Source organism: Porites lutea, chromosome 8 (assembly GCF_958299795.1).
Source record: "Porites lutea chromosome 8, jaPorLute2.1, whole genome shotgun sequence".
NCBI classification, from domain to species: Eukaryota; Metazoa; Cnidaria; class Anthozoa; order Scleractinia; family Poritidae; genus Porites; species Porites lutea.
Genome location: NC_133208.1, coordinates 22,171,974 through 22,198,040, shown reverse-complemented (window position 1 = coordinate 22,198,040; position 26,067 = coordinate 22,171,974). Strand labels below are relative to the sequence as shown.

The window sequence follows — 26,067 nt, the reverse complement described above, 5'->3', positions numbered from 1 at the left end:
AGCCAAGCATGGCCGTACATATCCGTGCATAGCTATGCATGGCTTTACATAGCAGTGCATAGCCGTACATAAGCCCTAAATAGCCTTTCATAGCCGTACAGAGCCCTGCATAGCCGTACCATGCCGTTCATAGCCGTGCATAGCCCTACATAGCCGTACATAACCGTACATAAGCTCTACCTAGCCTTATACAGTCGTTCCATAGCGTGCACGGCCATGTATGGCCGTACATAGCCGTACGTGCTGTCCATAAGCCCTACATAGCCCTGCATAGCCGTGCATCAGGGGCACCCAACGTCAATGTTCGGAAAATATCTGTTCGGAAAACGATTTGAGATCTAGAATTTGCGGAACATTTGTTGTAAAATTTCTTGCTTTCCTGCCTCTCCTAGGATTTTCGAACATCTAAAAAATGGTATAATTGCCAATTTGTAACGGAGTTTTACCCTAAAAAGGGCACCTAGAATTTTCTGGAGCCTTTTTTTGGGCTGAAAGTTTCGAAAAGGCGAGTTTTAATCCCTAAGAGTTTCGGATCACTAGACTTTCAACTAAGAAATCTGAACAGATGAAAAATTTTTAGGGGATAAAAATATGCCTATATCTACCGTTTAAATACTAAAATACGTTTAACAATGCTATGCTTAAGTGTTTTTTAACTATATTCTCGTTGGGTGGCCCTGGTGCATAGCCGTACATAGCCGTGCATGGTCATGCATAGCCGTGCATAGCCCTACATAAGCTCCACATATCCTTACAAGACCGTACCATGCCCTGCATAGCCATGTATGGCCGCACATAGCCTTGCATAGCCATAGAAGAGTTACCTACAAACTCCTCACACTTGAGGTAATTCAAGGCGTGCAAAAGCAAATTCTGCCATTGAAATTTAGGATTTAACTTGAAGAATCGCTCCATGTAAGGGAATCCAAGACAATCTTGGATTTTGGATTCCACGCCGTGCATTCCGGATTCTAGTTACTGGATTCCAGTCTTTGTCAGTGGAATCTGGATTCTGAATTCCAATCGTCAGTGGGATTTCGGATTCCTTGAGCTGTATTCTGGATTCCAGATTTCCTTACATGGGGCGATGGAGATCGAATGTTCTTTTGGTGTCGCAAAAGAATCCAAATCCTGGTCAAATTTTCATCAAAAATTGATCTGGGAAACAACTTTTCCTACCTTTGCAAGTTTTCCCGTCACCAGAAAATCCATTCTTGCAAGTACAGATGTAAGATCCATCATTGTTGGTGCAAGTTGCATTGACGTGACAGAGAGGGACAGAAGAAGTACATTCGTCGACATCTGAATCATAAAATTAAGAGTTGGATGTCGAGTACCCTGCGAGCAAGCTCTCCCATTGCTGTCAGGCTAACGTTATGTGTTAGCATGTTAACTGGACAAGATCGCAAACTATTAAAAGCTTAGATTCTAGTCTAGATGTATGCGAGAAAACTTGATTTATACCAGCCTCGTACCCAAGCCAGTTTGCGCTATCCGAGTGATCAGAGGAGGTTTGGAACCGAGCGCCATAGCGCAAGGACGTCCGCAGCGAATTTTCCCGACAAGCTTGACAGGTGACGTCACATCCGAAATCGCAGAGGACGGCTGGGAACGAGGCTGGATTATGCCATTTATTGTTGCTTCAATTGTTTTTCTGCATTTCTCGTTAAATGAGAAAAGAAATGAAAATACCTAATAAATGTTAAGGAACAACTACAGATTGGACTCACGTTTGCAAACGAATGTTCACATTGTTAACGCAAGTATACCCGTATAAGTGCAACTTCTAACATTCTCCACCCAAGATTAACCATTGATTCGACACAAAGACCTTGGCCGGCCAAATGAACGCCTTTTTCTTACGACCATGCTTTTGACTGGATGAGCATAGAATGTGCTCTATTGTATTCATGAAAGGTAGATCTTGCATCTGCGACTGATCGAAGAATTTCCGCTCCACCCCCAGTACATCAGAAACAAAACAATTAGTATTTTTTCAGTAGTTTAGGCAGAAAGCACCGGAAATAATAGCAAAACGTTAATCTGCGACATTAAATTAAATTTGCAGAACTGAACGACGGTTTAGACGTGCACTAAAATCCGTTCACAGTTTAACCGTTCTCTTTACAGGAAATTTAATAGTCTATCGCAAAATCGAAAATGCGTCGAAGAGTATTATTCTTTTCAAGATTAAGTTATTAACTCATTCTCTTCATATCAAAAACATTCTCATGCAGTCTTCCCTTTTTCTCCATAGCTCATCCATAGCTTACCTTTAAAAGCTAAAACTCACCTTCAGTTGTCATATCACAGTAAGCAAGAACAGACGTGCCAGTTTTAATGGAAGAAAACCAATACTTTCGACTGATTGCATGACCTTCACTCTTCTTTATTTCTAAACAGGTTTCAGCCGGTAGTCCAGGAATAGAACCTAAGGGTACTGAAAGAAGACGTATAATTTCGTTTATTATTTGATAGACAGTCAGTTAGTTAAATCAGACCAAATCATACTTCAGGGAAAGCAGCTTCATCACAGCTTTTAAAATAACATAATACTCCAAACTGATTGGATATCTGATCTGTTGCCCTAGTATGTCGGCGCCCAAGTAATTGGACAGTATGCACCATTCGGTACACTTTTATTGCGACAGTTGCATTTGATTGGGTTATTATTTTAGGAAAAAGTTGATACGTTTATGGTCGTCCAGATTTGACTCAACTGATTAGAGACATGATTGCTTCGACCTTAATCCGCATTGATCAGGTATCACATTTATTTACAATGAATTGAAAACTGTTTTTCACCTCTGTTCCTATCACGTTTGTAGTAAAATCTGTCTGGATCTGAAATGAAATCCTCAGGTCTGGCTTCCTTAGTTCTGTTACTAAACTCGCACTTGAGGAGAGAGATCACCCAGTTAAAGCTTTGGCATCGATCGTCTTCCCGACAAACTTGTACGCATGTATGCGGGAGTTCTGCAAACATCGTGTTGTAGATATGTCTCCGTAACATCCAGCCGAAGATGGATACCTCGGATCCGCATTGCTGAGTCACTGTTTTGTAGAGTAGTTGACCCAAGACGAGAAGAACTGATATACGACATAGCTTCCTCATTGTCACACCTTTGAAAATTCATGGAGGGGCGCAATATTTTTATTAGACTTAATTTGAATCTTAATTTACACATTTTTAAATTTATCAGTTCGTTTTTATCTCCTTTTCTTGCCGTTTAAATAATATTATAACCGTCCAAATAAGAAAAGACTGAACAAAAGGTTTTTTTTTTTGTTTTTTTTTTTTTTTTAATTTCGATTGCTCGGTAAATTTGGATAAAACTGAAAACAACGTTTATCTTGTCAGAACGACAAGAAAGCGTCCGATTGACGGGGATGCTGAAGATAAGGCTAAATGGTCCTAAATGCAACCCGAGACGTTAGAGTTTCATTCGAAATGGCTTTCCTTCAGTTTCAAAGTTCGAATTTCGCGGGCATGGATAATTACCTACAGGATAAGCTTGGTGCGACAAAAATAAAGGTTCAAAAAAAAAAAAAAACAGTGGTATCTATCTCGTCGATTACACTTACCAAAACTGTGACCATGTTTTAAACCAAGCTTTCAGGTTTTCATAGCTCAGACGTTCATCTCCATCCCGTTTTTTCCTTATCATGTGTGTCGCCCAATTTTTATGAACACAGTGGTAAACGCTTCTAACTTCTTCTAACTACTTTACGTTGCCCTAGCTAAGAATTGGACTCCTCACTAAAGGTTGAGGGGAGCTTATCCTGTTTCCTTTATTTCACTTGCAATACTATTTAAGAACGGTAATAGGCCATTTAAAATTAAAATGATTGTTTTAGTGTCCTGAAAATAAACTCATTTTCACAATAAGGCTGCGTTTTAAGAGTGACTGAGTTATTTGGAGAGCATTCAAGTCCCACTAATGTGGCCTGGATTGTTCGAATCCAGGGGTGATGTCTTTTGTGAACTGAGTTTTTTTGTCGGTTCTCACCCTTAGGTTGCTCCGAAACGTTTTTCTTCTGACATTCCGAATGTTCCTGTCCTAAAAAGAAGTCAACTGTTTTTCAAATTCCCATCAATTTGTTATAGAATCGGGTACATGAACAACCACTATGTGGATGAGCCACCACTAAATCTTTATTATTTATTATTTTTATTCAAATCATAAATGTGACTATCATGGAATGGTCGCGGCCCCGGGGAAGGGAAGATGTTTTTCAAAGATAAGCTACATGTTCCTGTCAGGTCCAATATTTTCCGTTTTTGTAACAAATAAGACTTCTCGTCTTTTAGTCTCTTCCCCACTTCTTTCATCTTCCATAGTAAAAAAATATTTTTGCTCTTCAAAGCTACAAAGCATTCCAGAGTAATCTTTCCTAAGTATCCCTTTTTGTAATTGATTCGTGGAATATACGTGTTTTTATAACTTCTTTGTCAAAAACTCTTAACAGTACGTTAAATCTGAAAGATTTTATAGGAGTGCTTTACAGCAAAAACGAGTTGAAAAAAACGTGTGGCAACAACTTTTTAGGCAATGTTTCAGGTCTCTTTCTCACATATCCGGATATTTTTGAAGACAGAGAGTTTGACGTGTAGACGGAAGGCAAAAACCGGAAAAAATCTCCCTTTGAATATCCTATCAGGGTCGCAAGATAAACGTTTTCGGTCCCTCGAGTTCCAGTAACGTAATCTTTTTTTAGGTTACTTAATTTAACCTTTTGGTGGAAATAGTCTGGAAATAATATTTTCTAGGTACCGCTAAAGGCTTATTTATTTGTCCGTTTAGGCAAACGTATCTTTCAAACATTTAAAGGTTTTTGCAGAACGCAGGAAAATAAAGTAGAAAGAGTTTTCAGTGTCCTTTTACAGGTTAAACTAATCACATTAGATGCCTTTAATTACCAGAACTGGTAAATTAAACAATAATCTTTCAAAACCTTTAAAACAAGTTTCTCTTACCAATGAATTTCTCTTGTCTTTGTTAGACCATATTCTGTTGCTTCGATGCCACTAAGCAGCTAATTAACAGGAACCATCCTGCGTCAATCACTTATATTTAAAACATCACTTTGTCGATATTTAATTTACTCCCTTTGAAAACCGCAGAGCATTGATTACGCGTATGATGTCACCTGTCAACTTCATATTTTTAAGGGGGAGCATTTTGGTGATTTATTACTATTTTTTCTTTCTCTTGTGACAATTCCTTTTGCATTCTTATGAGTTGTTTCCCCACAAATCATTCGGCACGTAATACATATGTCAGAAACCATTGTGAGTATAGCGATCATGCAATACAAGCAATCATTTTATCCCATCTCCGACTTAAGTGAACAAACATGCAAATTAGGCTTTTTTTTTCATTATATTGTGCTGTTTGTTATTCTTTGTGACGGTTGCTTTTGTACCGCAGGAAAAAAGGGGAAAAAGGGGACGTGTCCAATAACAAGTTATTCCAGATTCTGGGCCGTGTTTATACTAGCCTGCAAAACAGGCGCTTTATGAGCCAAGCTAGGAGAACGCCGCATTTTGGGCGAAGCGTGAGACGAGGGCAGGAGAAAAATAAAGCGGTTGTTGCCAGTCCATTGTTCTGGCTCATATAATGCAGGCTATGTTTATACTAAAGGGAGAAATGCTTGCAAATTATTGAATGCAATATTTTACTGCGGTAAAAGCACCAAAGTATATTGTTATTGTGTTTTGTTTGCACTTGTATAATTAGGTTGTTTATTGTCCTTGTCAATATCCATTGAAAAAATTTTAGAAGAGTGCTTTACAGCAAAAACGAGTTGAAAAAAACGTGTGGCAATAACTTTTTAGGCAACGTTTCAGGTCTCTTCCTTACATATCCGGATATTTTTGAAGACAGAGTGTTTGACGTGTAGACGGAAGGCTAAAACCGGAAAAAATCTCTCTTTTCATATCCTATCAGGGTCGCAAGATAAACGTTTTCGGTCCCTCGAGTTCCAGTAACGTAATCTTTTTAGGTTACTTAATTCAACCTTTTGCTTAACGGTGACTAATCCAATTTGAAAAATATAACCGTAACTGCAAAAAAGTGCTAACTTCAGATAATTATAATATTCTATCGTTTAACAATCTTCGAGTATCAACTAAATATAACATTAATTAACAGCAACATAAGGTTTTCTGCTTAACGCCTAGGTTAAATGAAAAACTGCGTAAAAAGCACCTCAATAACTAACTTTTTAAAGTTAAAACAGTAAACATATGAAATGAAAAAAATTCAAATCTACAACTGTAAGTGGACCAAAGTCTTTTGTAAGGCATTGCCAGCCAGGGTCAGTTATGTTTTAAACAAATTAAACGAGTGTTTAAAACAAAAAAATATTCAGGTAAAACAGTTTCTTAAAATAGAAACCTTTTCATTATTTTTCTTAATCGTGGAATAATTTTTTCTAGGTACTTTTCTAGGCTTTTTTTTTCCTCAGTACATTGTGCTTTTTGTTATTCTTTGTGACTGTCGCGTACCCACTGCAGCGGACACGGGATGTTGTGCACTGGAGATCGGGAAGTGTCAACCACAGTATAGAATTTAACAGCACAAGTTGACTCAACAGCATTTAATACGATCACCAACTCGTCTGAATTATTGTACACATGCGGTGAAAACTAAAAGGGGAAATTACAATGTACAAGATCAAAAAAGGGGCTAAGACTAATTACAAAAGAAGCAGAATTGAAAGGAAAACGAAAACTAAATACAATAAGCTGAAACTTACGTCTGATCCTGTCTTAAGGGCTAGAGAAACTCCGACGTTACGTAACTCCGAAAAAGATAAAACTGCTCTGAAAACTCCGATGTTGCTCCGTAGATCTCCTAACTCCAACTCCACAAAAACTTAAGGGGCGTTCTCTGATAAGGGTACAATTCACGTGTACAGTTGTAAAACCGGTTAGAAAACAGGAATGGTTAGCTACGTAATTGATTCAAACTGTGAACAATAGTACAAGAAAATAGGGGCGTAAAAACTCGATAAATGAAACAGAACAGAAACGTATCTTATTTAAATCAAAACAAAACTAAGCTTAATTGCGTAATCAAGTTCTCTTTGATTGAATGTTCATTGTTCATCACAGTGACGGTTGGTTTTTTACCGCAGAAAAAAAGGGGAAAAAAGGGACGTGTCCAATAACAAGTTATTCCAGATTCTGGGCCGTGTTTATACTAGCCTGCAAAACAGGCGCTTTATGAGCCAAGCTAGGAGAACGCCGCATTTTGGGCGAAGCGTGAGACAAGGGAAGGAGAAAAGTAAAGCGGCTATTACCAGTCCATTGTTCTGGCTCTTGTTATGCAGGCTATGTTTATACTTAACGGAAAAGTGCGTGTAAATTATGGAGTGCGATATTTTACTGCGGTAAAAGCACCAAAGTATATTGTTATTGTGTTTTGTTTGCACTTGTATAATTAGGATGTTTATTTTTAAGAGTCCTTGTCAATATCCATTAGCTAAATTCAGGCTATACTCACGTAGGAGTCTCTATGTCTGCAGTACATGCAGTATGTTATTATTATCTCGCAGTATATTCTCGTGTTCGGCGAAAACGATCGACGCCAAGAGAGAATGAGCTAAGCTTATTTTTTTTCTCATGGTTCAGAAGACACGGGTAGGAAAAGGATGCTAAAAAACCAACCGTCAAATTTGTTTTGGCATTTTGGCGTTAACTTAAGCATTAAGAGGTGTTATCACTTTTCATTTTTGCTGAAATAAAGGTTTGCTTCTTTGCGGCCTAAAATGCATTATTCATAATTAAGGTATCAGCCACCCTTAAAATTGCCATTTTTCCATATTTGAGGTTTCAACGTTTTCAAATAGATATGCGTGAGAGCTTTCTTTTAAAAAAAAAAATCAGAAGCAAATATTATTTCTGTCGAAAGATATCGGGGGTAAAAGATTTTTTCTCGTTAATTATCTTAATTGATCGTTAACAAGATCTGTCATACCCGTGTCATATATCAATTAACTTGCCTGTGAACTAGTAACGTGATACCGAGTGCGTGCTTCGACACAACACGTGCGAATTGTCTTCGCGTTGTTTATAGCCTTTAGTATTCTCCGTGGATATTTAGCGTTTGTTTCGGTGAAAATGCCGCCAAAAAAAAGAAAAGGTCGTGTCCGTTTTCGTCATCGAAACCGAGAACGAAAAAGAAATCGAGGAGCGAGTTTGACAAAGAATGGGCCGCAAAATTGGCAGAGAGCGACAAAGGCTCATTTCATCAGCAAGAGAAGTGGCTCGAGGAGTTGGATATTCAGAAAAGCCAAAATGCTGCAGTTGCTGAGAGTGCAAGCCGCTCCAAAATCCAGCTTGAACAACCAGATGAAGAAAGCCAATTAAGCTCATCGACCCCACTGCTGATGGAACGTGGAAAACAATAAGCGGTCGAGCTATCGTATTGAACGAAAAGCTGCTTGAGAAACTGGACGAATCTGTATCTTGTCGATTTTGCCAGGGAAGAGTCCAAGTCATGGAAAATGTAGCGACTAAGCATGGACTTGGTTCTACCTGGAGAATCCAGTGCGAGAATGAAAGCTGGCCGTCGCACAAGACAAATTCTGTTTTTAATTCTTCCGAGAAGAGCAGAGCGTTTGAAAAAACCGGGCCTCAGTTCTTGGCCTTCGAGCAATCGGTGGTGGGCATTCGGCGGCTTCAAAGTTTTTTAGTTTCCTTTGGCTTGGCGCTCGAGAAAGAATTAAACCGTGCTTCTCGTGGTGTAAAAGAGTGGAAGTTTTCCAACGGAGAATTAAACTGTTCACTTGAAGATGTTGATAGCATAGCCTGCGTAGCAGGCGTCGAAAGGGGTTAGCAATAAAAAGTTTGTTCCTGTTACATGTTACCTGTCAAAGTCCTATTGTTAGAGAAAATTGATCCCTCTCTGATATCAATCAGAATAAACATTTAGGTGTTATAATCTCATTCCAGGTAGGATGCCGCCAAAAATGTATTTTCTATTTTATCTCCGAACGCAAATTTTGCTGATCGACTCGTACGTTTTGAACTCCAATTAGGCAGCCTTTCAATCAATTTGGCTAAAATTTGGCCAGGGTGATGCCATATATCTCTTCTACAAAACCATGTCTGCGAATTTTAATACTCCTTTTTATTTTAAAGCTAGAGCTTTTTTTACACAGAGAGTGTTGACTAATTGCCTTCCCCAACTTCATTTGCTAATAAAAGAAAAACAAACGCACTTGTCAAAAATCTGAGACACGGTTTTTTAGTGGAACGTGTTGAGAAGCGAATGCGGTGTTAATTGTTTTCTTCCGTTTATTTCCGACGGGAGTGGAACATGATTTATAGAGACGTGTACTTTTACACAAAGCGTTCCAATTTCGAAACACATTTAAGTAAATCGTTTTTGTTAGTTCAAATCCATAATCTGGAATTATTAAGCTTTTAAAAAATATATGGTTTATAGAGGTTTTTATAAAAACAACTAACTCTACAGCGATCCGCGCGCGGACTGTCCTGAAGGGTGGCTGATACCTTAAAAAACTGACAGCCCATCAGTATTAAAGGGTTCAATATCTTCTTCAAACTTCATCCAAAATCGATCGTGGGATGCACCGCGAATGCGACACCGGTTTAAACTCCTTATTGGACGGCGTTGGACGATGTTGGTTCAAGTTCGAATGAAGTGAAACTTTTCCAATCAAGAATCATTCAACAATGTTAAATGATTTTGGATGAACAGTGCAATGAGCCGTTAAGGCAATGCTTCACATACATTGTTAGACACGCGGGCACAAGCATTAGTTGTTCATCGTTTGCATGTTCTTTTTGCTGCAATTGCCTTTTGGCTGGCTTACAAATATAATTCTTTTGACTCAAATTTCCAGTGCAATATGTTTCATGGTGTCGTTGTACAACTTACTTAAATCCAAGAAATTTCCATGACGCTGTTTACTTTGGGGGGTTTAAGCGTAGGAGCTGCAAGAGGACTGCCAACTAAAAAAAGAAAAAGAAAATTTTGCATTCGATATTTTATTCATTCAGTAGTTTTCATACAACCAGAAGAAATTAAAAACTCGGTCATTTTTACAATTGCCAAGAGCTGATTATATCAAAGACTTGATGACGTGGTTTGTTATTCTGAAGATGACCTTCATATTTTTTGGCTAAATTTTGTCTGTCTCTAATGTCTACAGTGACTCTGCGAGCGGGACCTTTTTTTTGTCTTTTTGAGTGAGGAGAAAAGGAGGCTCTACCTGAATCACGTCAAACCTTTGAAGTCGCCGCAGCCCAATTCTCTGGACTAGTCTTAAAATCTTGTTCTATCTCGTCAAACTGGTTTTTTTCGAGTGCGAGCATCCGTTGATAAACCAATAGTCATAACCAAGCCCGCTGTAGAAAGCACACGGCTTTTAGGCCTGGGCTCAAAACTATATCCTAGCAACATGCCGCGCATACTTAACAAATATCTCACTCGGTTCATTCAGAGTCTTTAGGTTGATTTCCACTGACGCGTTTTTGGCTACGCACGTTAACGCACGTAAATTTTAATCACGTAAATAAAATAGAGGTAAGATAGAAAGTGCTGAGCTAAAACGAGAAATCGAGCGAGATTCAACTTTTACGCTTGCGAGCGACCTTTCACGCATTACCTATATTTTATTGGCGTACGTAAATTTTATGCACGTAAAAATTACGCCACACTGGAAATCAACCCTTTCTCGAGTACACCAAAATCGAGCAAGCAAAAAACCTCTGCTGGCAGGGTGGTCTACAGTATACCAGATAGCTTTTGTGCCGGCACGAAAGCCATATCGGATAGGGCTTCTGTTCACACATAGAGACGGTAATGTAGAGCGAGCGGATTCTGTATAGCAGCAAACTGTCCTGCGCCGCACGGATCTTAAAAGTGGATCGTCAGATATCGGATAGGTTTTTTTGTATTTCACTCTTCGTGGCAGTCAGTGTGAACATTGTTCATAGAGCGCTTTTCAATTGAGTGTCGAAAACCAAAACCAAAGTAATCACAACGGCCAATCAGAGTAAAGGAAATTATCAGAGGGAGCCAATGGCAACTCGAAGTAAACGCGTGTAACCGGCCTGTAGCGCGGGAAAACGCGAGTGACCAAGGAGCGATTGGTTTTAGTTTACATCTGATTGGCGGAGAGGGTGGCGCGAGTTTTCTAGACCAATCAAACACACAGTAAAGCAAAACCAATTCAATCCTGGATTACTTTCAACACTCAATTAAAAATTGCTCTAGAAGCCCGGAGTATTTTCATGTCAACATGACAAGCTATCCAGTATAGTATAGACATAATGGAATTCCTGTCCTAATAAAAAAATGGTTTGGTCCTTAACCTTGTATAGTTAATTCCTAGTTATTGCGTATTCCCTCGTGACCGCAATAGTGTCCTTATAGCGATAGTCCATAATAACGGGATTTTTTTATTCAGTCAAACAAAGGTCTGTAACGGTGAGGTGACCGCAATGCCAAGAGTTGACTATAAACGTATTTTGTTTTATACAATAATGTGAATGCTACGCGCGCTGTGATTGGTCGTTGCCCATGATCTATGAGAGTACAGAGACATGGGTGACATCACGAGAAACTTGTTTTCTTTGTTTTGTTCATGGCGCGCGGTTTTGAAATTGTTTGTGAGATTATTTTGAATTACGCAAGTGAAAGACTTTAAGAAAAAAATTAAGAGGAGCTATTTACAAAGAAGATAAATGGGAACAAAGGAAACAAAAACAGTTCTTGAGAACTTGAAAATGCCTGCAAAGTGCAATAAATCTTCACGACAGTTGCCATCATGTGTCATCGGCTACGAGAGACTCGCAGTTTTGGAAAATGTTTTCGCGACTATCCTGCTTTAAATAAGGGAAGGCGTTGAATAACGTTTGAAAGAATCCGTATAATATAAGTAAGATAAAGAAGGAAAGAAGACGTAATGACGAAAAGTAACCTTTTGGGACTTAAAAAATGCCTAAACTAACACAAATCTTCGAACAGTCAAACGGTAAAAATCATCAGTCACACACTCGCCTGCGGCTCCATTGTGCCACTTCTTTATTTTTACCACATTTTGACGTCATCTTTGATCTATTACTGAACAGACTAACGGCAACATGGAATCTATTTGTTAAATACTTGTAATAGTTGACACTACAGCTGCCCCCGCTCTGTATATTGTCGGTCAATAGCATTTTTGCTCGTTGTGTAGCTCTTTGAAATATACCGATTCATAAGGAAGATTTGCACACATATTCCATACAATAGGTGAGATAAATACAGGAAACGCAAGGTTCCATGTACAGTTTCTGGTCGATTTGCACAGCTTTGATCAAAACATTCTCAGTTTCTGGAATAGTTAATTCTAAACCAAAAGAAAAGATTTAATTAGAAGTTGAATTTTTCGCTATTTTTCTTTCACTATTTACATTCAATTCATTTTATTTGCCGGAAAGGAAGCCTTAGAAATTAAAAGGACGTTTGATCAATTCACACTTGCCCATTCTAGTCTTATTTTAAACTTTATAGCGGAAGGACATCTGTGAGCACTGAGAATAAGTCAGCACAGAATTTGATTGTCGGCGAATTTCTGTAATCGTCTATCGTTCTGCTAGTGAGAAGCTAGCCGTTGTTCACTCGTCTTGCTTGTTTGGGGCTGAGTCTTATTCCGGTCAAAGAGAGAGAAAGAATGTCTGGCAAGGTTTCCACTAAAAGATTTGTGAACTCGTGTCTGGCAAACTCTCCAAGTGTTTATATATACACAGTTATACGCACCTTATAACTTCTTCTGACGAGTGTCGTTAAAATTTTGGTCCATAGCTTTCACTGAAACAACTGCTCCACAGAATGTCACTGATAACACGTAACGCAAAAGAGTGTCGAAGTATGACTGCACAATAAATGTCACAAAATCTACCTAAGTAGTCCCTTGGGGATGTTCTGTCTTTACGTCATCCTAATCATTTCGTACTTGCGGGCGCAAACAATAGAAACGTCATCATTACCTACCCGATTCCTCGCGGCCCCTGTTCAAGCAAATCGAGAATTTTTCTATATTGACTGTATGACTGCTTATTTCAACTGTAAGTACTTTCGTTAATATACGCGCGAGTTACTAGAGTGCTGGGCGAAATCCCTGCGGGGGCAATTATCTTGTGTTTACAATTTTACTAAACGCGTCCCTGTGCAGATCAATTTTAAATTTTAATTTTTTAACATTTTCGCGACTATCTTGCTTTAAATAAGGGAAGGCGTTGAATAACTTTTGAAAGAGACTGAATAATATAAGTAAGATAAAGAAGGAAAGAAGACGTACTGACAGAAAGTAACGTTTGAGACTTAAAAAATGCCTAAACTAGCACAAAATCGTCGAACATGCAGTCAAATGGTAAAAATCATCAGTCACACACTCGCCTGCGGCTCAAATGTGCCACTTCTTTGTTTTTACCACATTTTGACGTCATCTTTGATCTATTACTGAACAGACACAGGGCAACATGGAATCTATTTGTTAAATAATACATTTATCTTTACAATTTTACTGAATGCGTCCCTGTGCAGATCAATTTCAAATTTTAAACTCCTCATGTTTTCCATCCTAGTTGGCTTGCATTACCTCCATTATTGAACTCAGTGTATATTTATGATCACTGAGGTCACCGAGAAAACTGTTTTAAAATTACAATAACTGAGAGACTTCTCCCGCGCTAATTGGTCAAGAGCTATTTTCGATACGAGTACAGACTATGGAAATGACGTGATTATGGCGCATATTGGTTTTAATCTCTTTCTTGCACTCGCGGTTTTCCTAGTATATAGAACCTTCAAAGGAAATGGACGTAAAAAAGTGCCGATGTTATTGTTAAAACACATCGACAACAATTTTTTAGGGTCTGAATTCTCATCGACCATAGAAATGACGTCAAAATCTTCAAAACTTTGTATTGAAACAACTTGCCTGCTTCTCGTCGTTCCACTTGAGTTTTTCAACATTTTGACGTCATTTCTATGGAACAATTTTTTCTAGCTAGTCTGGATGACTCCTATCAGCAATAGGACTTGCCCCAAACAACGTCTGCAAATGGATGAGTGACCTCTATTAGTTATTAATTACCATAAAGGAAGGGAATAGGAAATCATGGATAAGCCAAGTGGCTTAGAAAAATGTTTGAAAAGAGTATGTAAATATTTCATTAACAATTGAACTATCAATAACATTAATTTTGTCCATTTTACTGAACAAAAAAAAATTGCTGTTGCGTGGATAAGTTAAGCTGATGAGAGACTTTTGCTCTATACTTATGTAATTGTTGAACACAGTGTTCACTAAGTGGTCTTTAAGGTTGCCTAGGGACATTAGTGATATTTTTGGTCGATTTTAAAAAACTCTTCCAGCAAAAAGGATGGCCACGATCTTAAAACAGGATGAGCAGGATGATAGGCTCCTGGAATAAAGTATTCCTGTTTGGCTCTCCTGAATACTTTTTCACTGGGAATAGTGAAACAGTACCCAGTGAAACAGGAATTTACAGTGGTCTGTGTTCAATATCAGATTAAACTCAATTTTTATGCATAAAATTGCATATAATGGATAAGCGAACTTCAACTCAAATGACAACTGAGTCAGTAATTTAGCCTCTTAAGAAGAATAACACCCTTCAACTATACTCTGCTAAACTAACTTGAGGAAAATCGACCTTCTTACACTTCGCTCCTGTCGTCCAAGAGTCCAAGGACGTGGTTCAAAGTTGCCTCCTGGTTAGCTCAATTGGGAGGCGCCGGTCTGCCGTGCGGGAGGTCGCGAGTTCAAAACCCGGCGGGACCAACAACTCAGGGTCTTTAAATATCTGAGAAGAAAGTGCTGCCTTTGTTATGACATCCGCTAACGGTTAGACTTTCTAGTCTTCTCGGATAAGGACGAAAAATTGTTGGTATCATCGCGCAGCACTTTCACTTATCTGGTTCTTGCCGGGACGTAAAAGAACCCACCAGCGTTCGAAAAGAGTAGGGGACGTAGACCCCGATGGTGTGGCCAACATTTCCTGGGCTGGGTGGGTTGCATGTAAGGAGCGATCTTAATATAGGGATAACCTTATTATCCTCCTTCAGGTGTCGTAAAAAATGGCTCGTAAACAGTGTACAATTATGTGCCCAGGAGGGGGCAGATTAAAGGGCAATCCAGTTTAATTCCGCGAAATTGACTTTTATCTTCTGATTCTGTCCAAGCAGCAGCGCTATTACACACTGCTATTAGTTAACCTGCCGGGTAAAACAAACACTTTCACTTGCTACAGAATTCTCGCAAGCAAACAACCCTGAGCTCTTGGCAGTGATATTATTTACAGTTTTCAGATTTAAAACTGGCTGGTGTAAAGAACAACAACAACAACAACAAAATACTCACGTTACCTCTAGGCCATAATCTTTGGTGGATTCAGTACGCATACTGTTAAACTAGGGAGCGTAATTTCCTTTAAAGTAGTTTCTTTCATGTGCATCCCACCCGATATCATTCTTTCTTCCTAATACAACGAAACTTGCAATTTAGCGTAGGCAAATGTCAATAATTATCATTAGTTTATGAAATGTGTTGGTTAAGAGCAGTGAGTAAAACACATAGTGTACTTCGAATGCCTGAAGAAGCATGCTGGAGTTTCTGTGGCGCAGAGGACAAGCAGGACGTGTTGCCCTCTCGACATCTTACTTTAACTAATTAAAAGTAATATTTCCTTTCTTAAAAAAAAAATAGTTCCATTGTGTTCTCTTAAAATAATTATTCTGATGCGTTAAGGGAGAAGTAAAGCACTGATTTGTCTAAAATGGATATAATTATTTTTGGACTAAAGTTTAGGTCGCAGAAAGGCAGGAAACAGTCGTTGGATAATTGACATCACTATTTAATAAATTCATCAAGTCACGATCAAGTCAATCAAGTCAAGTCAATTTTTATTTACCTCACATAGAATATTAATACTATTTACAATTCAGTGCTTTTAAATATAACAATAAAAAGATTGTGACAAAAAGGAAAATAAATTATTTAAATTTTAGGTTCATTGTGCAGAGTTTGGGACACCTAAGTAGAACTAACCGAGTAGGTGAACCAATAGAAGGATACGAGTAGAAGGATTTATACAGTGGCAAAATAGCTGTTTTCGATTAAATATAAAAATTGATAGCAGGAACTAGTGACACTCTTCTCAAATCACATTATAGTGACCTAAAACTCATATGAACGCCACCTAGGCTCCTTGTTTTGCCTGTTGAATCTGGAATCTTGGAAACTTTGATGAGGGAATTCGGGATCCTGGGCTTTGGAATCCGGAATCCACGGCGTGGAATCCAGAATCCAAGACTGTTTTGTATTACCTTATATGGGGCGACAAGTCGATGCTCTCACACCAGATGCTCGGCGAAACTGGAATTCATTGATGACCTTATTTATTTGCGCAGCGTTATTAGCAATGAAGATGGCTCTCGGGGAGATATCAATAAGGTAAGGCCGGGAAAGGTCTGAAGGGTATTTAGTATAACACAGCGAGTCGACTAAAATCCTGGGCCCAGTTGTTCGGAGGCCGAATAGCGCTAACCCGAGGTTAAATTTTAATCCGGGTTTCTTTTCCTTTTTTTCAGAAGCATTTTCTCTATTCTTTTAAGATCATCCAATCATCATATTGTAGATAAAAAGAATTTAAATGAATATGCTTTTTAAGCTTTCAAATCTGATTTCAGATTTTGCACTAACCCTGGGTTACCTTAACCCAGCTTTGAACAACTCGGCCCAGCTGTATAACAGCTGCTTGAGCTAACTCGGTGTTTTTATATGGCAGGAGGCCAGTACTGGAAAGTGGCCAAGAAAGATGTGAGTTGAGATGAAGTTTTCCAAAACGGCTAACGACGGGAGATCTGTAATGGAGACCCGGAGAAAGCAAGCTGTCCATTCTTAGACGGTCCCTAATAGGTTTCTTCACTCCCGTAATTCCGAGGGTTATTTTTGGCAACCCACCTCCTGCGCATACCGTCAATCCCTAATCTCGCCCTGATTTTGCTTTTAAATCCCGAATCCCGAGCTTCAAATAAGGGAAATCTCGTATCCCGTAAAACCTATTGAGGAGCCTCGTCTTAACAAGACAGCCTGTCTTGCTGGGGTGGAAAATGTTTTCTTTAGGTCGAAGTTAATCTCAATTTTCTCTCTAGAGTCGATTCGTTGGGTTTCTCAACTTAGCACGCACAAGTATACGATTGACATTTCGCGTCCTTCGCACAAGTGCCACTTGCACACTTGATTCACACAGTATAACTCTATCATCTGCCCTGCATTTAGCTGAATCGGTAGAACGCTTTATATGTGATCCGGGATTTAGAGGATTCTGGTACTGAGTATAATGAAGCCAACGTGCAAATAGCCTATTGTCATACTCAATAAAAACAAACGGATGTGACAGGTATTTTACTAAACTGCATGTTTAATTCTCAAAGCAACTCCAATGCTAATCCAAAAATTGCCACAACATAGTGCAGTTCCCATCGGGACCGCGAGTTAGTGTCCTTGTTAGTAAGCAATGTAAGAGTCTGCAGTAGGAAGGGAATTTAGCTGCTGTTTGACTATTGCCGGCGTGTGCGCGAGAAGAGAGTTGACTTTACCCATGATCGTTATGCATTTCGTTTCCGATTTTATCATGTTCAGTTTTATAGAGTGCATCCCTGTACCTATATTAAAACAAGCTAAGTAACAGCACATCTTTTAAGTTAAAGCATCTGTTCATCGTAGTTTATTTAACAACTGCATATTTCTGATCATCGTGACAAGTGACAACTGCATTGCTGATTTAATGTATTATTGTATGGTTATTTAATTTATTAGTTTGACTTCCTGGTAAGTTCTATTAATATTATTTATATCAAGGCATGTTTTCAAAACAAGGCCCAACTCTGCACGAGCTCTGCTTGCATTTCCGGTTGCATTGCTTACTTTCCCATAAGAAACAGAATTAAAATATAAACAAATAACGGTGTTGGATAAATCTGGCCACGGTTGTGGCAGGTTTAATGAAATCAAAGCTAACAGAATCACAACACATCGATATATGTAAACCGATTAACCTACTGAATAAAAAATGGGGCGACAAAAATAATCCACAAGCCACACAACTGTGGCTGAAGCCCCACAAAAAGAAGCAAAGCTCGCGTGAAAGATGGAAAGCGAAAAATTGTTGGACAATTGTAAAACTATGAAGAAGAAGAAAAAAAATTGTCAAAACTAAACGTGACGCCAACGAAACGGCAGCCCTTGTCTGAACAGTGACATTGAACGTCTGGTACAAATCAGAGAGATGACAATCGATAGAAAAATTCGGACTTAAAAATTGTCAACCAAGTAGCAGCCCAATGACTGACCTACCTAACAGGCATAATAACAGAACAAGTGACAACTGCATTGCTAATTTAATGTATTATTGTATGGTTATTTAATTTATTAGTTTGACTTCCTGGTAAGTTCTATTAATATTATTTATTTTGTTACTTGATCTTCAAAAAGGCTTAAAAGTACTTTTATCCTCATATTAGTTTCAAGAAAACTGTCCTTGCTTGCTAACGCGAGTAGTACGTTGTGCTACCATGTAGTTTTTCCCCCTTTTCTTAAGTTATAGAGATACAGATATTAAAGTCAAGTGCAGTCTTTTTTATATTGCTTACCTTAGTGAAAGAATAGAATATGTCAATACTTCTTTTGCCTTTGTGTCTAATTAGTACCACAATAACGGAGACTACAACCAGCTGGTGTACCACAACAACGTTAAGTCTCTTCCTTTTGTTAAAGAGGAACTTGACAGTTCCTTCAATACTAGTCTGTCCCACAGTAGCGGAGATAGCAATAGCCATTATTTGGTGTACTATGGAGATAGTACACATAATATGAACCACAATTTCTCACTTTGATATTTGTTGACCATTCACAGCAGCCTGCAGTCCAGTGAAAACACACCGTCCTGGTGACCTGACCGTCTGCTACTGTGGGGTGTCCACCGTTCATCCATCCGGGAGCATTTGTGCCACATCTGCGTGTAGGTGGACATGAAGTTGGAATTCTTATGCCTGCTGAGCCCTCAAAACGAAACCAACCAGGTCCGATTTTATTGTCACAATAACGGTAGTTAGTAATGTACGTAATCTTTCTGTCACTGCTGTTAAGACTTCCGTAATTCTGACATTCTGATATAGAAAATAATAAAACATAATTATTATTATTATTATTATTATTATTATTATTATTATTTATTATCATAAGAATTAATTTAACTTTTAAAAAGCTAGAAAATTATTTAATATTTTAGTTTTTCTTGTGGTTTAACTGGTTTCGTAAAGTTTTATCTACTGTACATAAACAGATTCAAAGCGGGTAATTTTCACGTCCTCTAACACCTGCCCCACTGTCGCGATCTCTGTCTGCATACAAGTAATTGAGGATTGGTTACAGACTTTCACACACTGGTAGATATACAGTCAAGTTTAGGTAATAACATGGGAAAGGGAGACAAATATATCTGTAGGCATTCTTAAGCTGCCTCGATCTGCGCCTGCAAATGGATGAGTGATCTCTGCTACATACCATGAAGTAGGGAAATAGTAGATTAGATAATAATTTTATTCAATTCATCACATCGACCCTAATTTCTTTATCGTTTGTCCTCTTATTGATGATAAAATTGCATCATAACATTGTCAAAGTGATGTGGATCCACTGTAACACGAGCCCGAGGCGAGTGAATCTAGTAGAGAATTTGACAATGTTATTATCTGGCGTCAATTCGCTTTTCACTATAACAAATGTTTGAAAAAAAGGATGAGTGAAAAAAATCACTCTTTAAAAAGAAACTACAGTAACAGTGGTTAATACGGACAATTAGAGGAAATGCCTTGGTGTCCGTATCATCCTGATGGCCGTAATAAGTGAGCTCTCCGAAAAAACGTCCAGGACACACGTTGTATTGATATAACGACTATGGCAGACAAAGAGGAAGAAAGGTAGGAACACTGACTGCTTCGAAAAGCCAAGGAAGTGAACTATTCCTGTTTGATTTTTTCATTGCCCGCAATTTCATGCAATTTTATTTTCTCCTTCTATATTTCCTTTATAAAAACAAGCTCGCGCAAGTGTCAGATACGCTTGAAGCTTGCTATCGTAATGATCAGGCTGAAAAGCGCAAAATAACAAACGCCTCTAAAGCTTTTTCGTTCTGAGCTTGCGTGCTAGCGGCATGATGCTTTCTCTTCAAATGGTACGGTTTTAATCTCGCAGCCTACTGCGAATTTCAGTGACGTTACAGTTTAACCCCTCCAGAGTTTATTAAACTCAGTCGGAGGCGTAGAGTCCATATTCTCCATATTTGGCATACCCGATCTCCCTATCAGTCACGATCTTTTTCCATATAAGGAGCATATTAAGCAACCACCACTGCGACGGCATGGAGCGAAAACGCCACAAACAAATTGTATTCAAGCTGTTTCAAATTAATTTTTATCACTCTTATCCCATTTCGTTGAAGTTGATTGTCATATGTTGGTGAGTGTTTTTTGGTGTTTAATTCTAAGGCGAATGTATCTCAATGTAGGAAAAAAGAAAAACAATCGTTTTTAGTCTGTAAGCCCTTCCGTGTTTAGTAATGTTTAAAACACGAACAGCAGTGTTTTATCACTGGTTTAACATTCGAGAGTAATAAGCGCAAGATTTTTTGACCAGTGATAAAACGCGTGTCTTGCGTTTTTTGACAAGCCTTAAAAAAAATTCGAGTTTATTTAAGGTGGCTGAACACAATTTTGGCAGTTTGTGAGTATATGTCATTTTCCATATCATGGCACGAGAAAGGTTACAGCTCACAAGCTGAAACTTGGCAAGTGAAAAATATACTGATGAAACATTTTGATAGATAGGTAAAATTTGACACTTTTGTAGTTTCCATGGCAACATGAACGATTAAACACAACCTTAAAATTTCACTTTTGCTCAGTTTACATAAAATTTGCTCATTAGATTTTCGTATAAACTTGCACACAGCTTGCTATTATTAATCATTACTATTTTAAACTTATTTGACCAAATTTTAACAGACAGGTTTTTAGATAATCAATAATTTAATCGAACTGTAATTATTAAATGTGTCACAAAATTTGTCAGTTCAACTTCCATTTTAAAGTTCTCATTATTTAAAACACGATAAACGTAAAAGTTCTGCCAAATGTCACAAAATTTTAATGAGTAGATTTTGAGAAGTAGTCTTCCGTATACCATTGATTTTTCGCCACCATGTTTCACCGTCACGCGAGTTACCAATGACAGCCCACACACTGTGTTCAGCCACCTCAACACATGTTAAGGAACTTGTCCAAGCCCCTTATCTGTAACAGGATTAAGAAAATGGTCGATGCGCACTCTCGTAATATCGGAAAAAGAAACAAGTTAGACATGCCTTCCTTTAGATTCACTGCCGGTCAGCGGCCATGAGCAGTCCGCCTCTGGAATGACTTTGTAGAATCTTCAGGTAATATAGAGAATCTCGAGCAGCTTAAGGCTGAAGTGAAGAAGCCATGGAAGAGTCATTTCCTTATTTCATTTTTTTCCCAATAAATTTCACATATTGTAAAGTTAATAATTATGCTTTTAATTATCAAACTGCAATTGTAAAGTTGGCTGAAAAGCCATTTTATGGGGTCGGATGATTGAACTATTACTATTACTTAATATTTCATTGTAATAGGATTGCCAAATAACGGTTTTCTCTTTTTAACTAAAAAAAAATTAATAAAATGGGAACACAAAAGCAGCCAAAATAACAAAGGTTGGTCAGATATAATTATGCAAATACATTGTACAACTTCAAGTACACATTTTAAAGACCTGTTCACGTGTAGGTGATTAACCCGCCTGTCCATATAATCTCTCATTTTAATTCGATCGAGTTTACATGATAGGTGCGGGTAACCGTATGAGAGATTGTGTGGACAGGCGGGTTACCCTACTTAAGCGGGTCACCTCACCTACCTGGGGACCCCCACCTCCATGTAAACAGGCTCTAAGCGTCTACCTGACTTCGCAAAACGGCTATCCAAATTAAAGAAATTTCCACAGTTATTCTGAATAGTACAAAAGGGAAAAACGTTCGAAGAGAGTGTCACTTCATCTAACTGGGATGCGACGTGACATAATGGGAATTGATATAAATTAAGTTTTGCGGAATTGCAAACCGGTCACTGACTGGTACATGTAAGAATTGTTTGCTTCTCACTTCACCAACTTATTCTTGGCTCGATGAATAAACAGTCGTATAATTGGATTAGTCTAGCCTGCATTGCAGGCGTATTTTGGGTGGGCGAAACCCTGTTCGTGTTCGTAATGTTGTTGTAGCCGCCATCTTTGATTTTATGACAGTGGAAGATTGGGGAGAGTAGAAATAGTAACCCTTGCGGTAGGTGCGAGAGCGAAAGAAGGAAAGGGGGAAGGGGGAGGGGAGAAAAAAAATACCCCTGCCCGATATCATTGTTCTTTTGGGAAACTCCGTACGCTGGCAAACGGAGCTCCTGATTGGTGCGGCATAGGGAAGTAGATTGATGCCTGTCAATTAACTGTAAGTCTATATTGTTTATTTCGTTTGGAATTGGAGCGGCTGGGAATGTCGCGTGTATTACGCAATGAGAAAGTCAAAGCGATTTCTAAACTGGTCATCAGGACAAGATTTGCTCGCAGTACTAAAATCTACACCAGTTTCACCTCATGCCAAAATGCTGCTTTTTTGCAATACGTTTTTTTTCTCTGGCCAGTAGATTATGCTCTGGAGTGTTCTATGTTTTGACTGAGCAAATGTGATTTTAGCCGCTTGTTTCACACTGAGAGGTCATGACACGCTTATTGATTTTCTGTGGTTTTTGAATTTCTGGTCTTCATGATATGCCCTCTAATGCAAGAGCGTTTTCTTTGACCTCTTTTGAAGCGTACAGCTCTTTTTGTCGCCAAATGAGACTGTTAGGTTCTTTATTTTTGTCCAAAGAGCCTCAGGATCTGAATAACTAAGCGATTTTCTTTCTAGTCCGAGAATGTGATGTTTTCCTGCAATGTTGTATCACGCTGGGCCCAGCTCGTTAGTTTTTTAAATTCTTTGCAGGATGTTAAACTCTCATGGATAGCGATTTACAGAAATGAATTTAGAAGAATGAATTGCAGCTTAAACTGAAGCTTCATCAGCTGTGGAGAATTGCATTGCGACTCAGTCAAGATAAAAACACACCTTGTTGTTCTTAAGACAATGCGAGTCTTTGAACTGGAGCGACTGTTTGGTTGTTTTGTTATTGTCGGCTACTCATTTCTGGAAGAGCGGTCACGCGCGTCTTATTATTAGAGGGTGTTTCTCATTTTCACAGTGTTTTCGGGCAGGCGTTTTCTCTTCTCTCTCATCGCCCCCTCCCTGCTCCCTTTGACTCGCCCCATTTCCTCCTCTCTTCGGGAAGTTTCAACAAGGCGCTTTCGCGAGCAAATTGCGCGCTCAAAGAAAACGCCTGCACTGCAGGCTAGGATTAGTCCGGTGATTTCTCAGTTAAAAAACTTCGACATTTTTGTGAATAAGTTTTTGCAAATAGTGTGTAATTTTGTTGCAAATTAAGATGACCGTAGTTGATAACATTTTATGTTTATTAGTATTTACATTAAAGGTTTCAGACATTTTAACTCGTATTTTTCCTCAGACCTCAGACCGAATTAAAAGCCGCCCCCAACCCCCGTCCCAAGTGAGTGATTGAAGTCCATTGGACGACACCCCTACTGAACATTGATAAGTTTTGAAGGAGGTTTCTCATTATTGAAAAGCATGATAAACGGACAAAGTTGCTAATCTAAAATAATGATTTTTATGACGTTCTCGTTCCTGTGGTGGCTCTCTATTGTAAAAGCTCCTAATGTAAAAAAAAAGAAAAGTGACTTGTGCACGCTACGAATACATTACTGATTGAAGTCGCATTTATCTTCGTTTGGCGTTTTTGATAAAAGGTCATAAAACAAATTGAAACAGAATTAATAAATAAGGGTAAAGGGAAGGAAGAGCGAAATAAAATACACCGTAAGGGAAATGAAAGCGGATGTAGTCAACTGAATTTCTTTTGAAGGTTACCATGAATGAATAAAAATAAAATCCAAACACAAGATACTAAAAGAAAAAGTTAAGATACTTAACTAGCACATTAAGATTTAGGGGAACATTCTCTGAGGATCTATTTCCGAACTTTTCGTTAGACAACATTTGGGTCTCGACGTTTTAAGTTGATCGCATTCGCAGTTAATCGGCAAAATTAGAGAAATCAATTCTCCGGATTGAAAGTAATAGTGCATATATCGTGAATAATGTAATGGTTCGCTCCACGTGATCAATGTGGATGATTTTTCGACTCCTCGCCTTAACATGGCGGAAACAAGTTCAAAGTTTTCCTCTTCGATTGAGAACCTTATTGAGTCACAAATATTTCTTATTTTTACATAAGCTCGGATTCCTTTGTTCTTTTCGGGGGGAATATATTACATAACCCCCAAATCAACTGTCTGAAAAGCTGGGTGCGGCTTTGATTGTTTGAAGGGAAGAGCGGGGCTAATGAACAGCTAATTAAAATGCGAGGGGATTGTGTATTAATATGCGGGGGGGGGGGGGGGATAAGTGACTTATCCCTTGCATATTCATAATCCCCTCGCATTTGAATTAGCTTTTCATAAAAAAACAAATTTACAAATGTTTATTTTAAATATTAAGCACGACACTATTCCTAATTAATTCCTTATTCCTAATTCCTAAAATTAAACTGAGCTGCGTTTCTTTTGCGCCACATTCACGGATTTTCTTAGTTGTTGGTTCATCGATTTCCACAGCCAGAACGACAGTCTGAAACTGAACAGCGTCTTTAAAATTCCACGGTTCCACGAAAGTGTCGCTGTCATGGTAAGGTGTTCCGTTCTTTAACCAGTCATCCCAAACTCGTGTACTCCATGAAGACAGGTAGTTGGCCTCTTTGTGTTTTGTGGTATTCTTGCTTCATTCCTCGACTGAATTTCCTTGTCAGTTACAGTAGTGAACCCTCGCCCGGAATCTTCTTTACCTGTAAACATGCAGGTCGGTCGAAAGATCCTTGGTGCGAAAATTGAAATTGTCAACTGCTTGCTCGTTGTCTATACCCGCAAATGAAGAGTCAAAATTGTTTTCCGAAAGCTCAATTCCAGTACCGCCATTAAAGCTGCTTTAGTTTGAGTAATAAACGGCTCTACTTCTGATAGATCTGAATCGCTCGACACTGCTAGGCTCTTTCGGGTGTTTCTAGCATTCACTACGAACAACTAATTCGAAATGCAACTTTGAGAAACTAACATAATTAAAAAGCCGAGAAGCTTGTGAATCCCACCAGTGCCAGCATGAAGTGTTAAAAAACAAAAGAATGATGAACAATAGAGACATTTTTCGTCAATGTATTTTTGCATCCCTTGAGGAATCCTCTCCAATGTAAAAATAAGCCATTTATCGGCCTTCAGCTCGTGGTTATGTGATTTAATCCCCTCGTGCGTTGCCCGAGGGCGCAGCCCTCGGGCAACGCACGAGAGGATTAAATCACATAACACCACGCTTCAGGCCGATAACCCTTACATAAATTGAACAATTCTTGAATGAGGCTGAGTATGATGTGAAGAATCTGATTATGCAGATCGAGGAGGAGCATAGGCGTACGGGCCGGGGGGCGAGGGGGGCTGCAGCCCCCCCAGATTTTGGGCAAGTCAGATTTTTTGGGCAGCAAGAGAAAATTTGGGCAAAGCCTGTTTTTAAAGACGTCGCCATGTTTATTTAATTATTTTGAAGACCTGAATGTTAACCTGAAGTCGGCGTAATAATCCAGTTACATTCACACGAGACAGTAATCGCCTAACATGTGATGAGTAATTTACATATTTATTTTTTTGTTATTGTTGGGCACCGTACTGCACTGCAATAGCTGGAATGGGCTATCCAGTCGTGAACTGATTAGAATAAACGTTCGCATA

At 38.7% G+C, this 26,067-nt stretch overlaps 2 protein-coding genes across 2 annotated transcripts in view; both read right to left on the bottom strand.

Annotated features, from left to right (window-relative positions):
- LOC140947021 (uncharacterized) overlaps positions 1–26,067 on the bottom strand; it is a 151,927-nt gene that overhangs the window by 51,878 nt on the left and 73,982 nt on the right. The gene's annotated exons all lie outside the window — the stretch shown is intronic.
- The window catches only part of LOC140946628 (uncharacterized), a 26,981-nt gene continuing 19,664 nt past the window's right edge, over positions 18,751–26,067 (bottom strand). Inside the window, exon 7 of the mRNA XM_073395741.1 lies at positions 18,751–19,220. Within this exon, the coding sequence (XP_073251842.1) occupies positions 18,853–19,220 (368 nt within the window). The 3' untranslated portion in view covers positions 18,751–18,852. The remainder of the gene's footprint in view (positions 19,221–26,067) is intronic.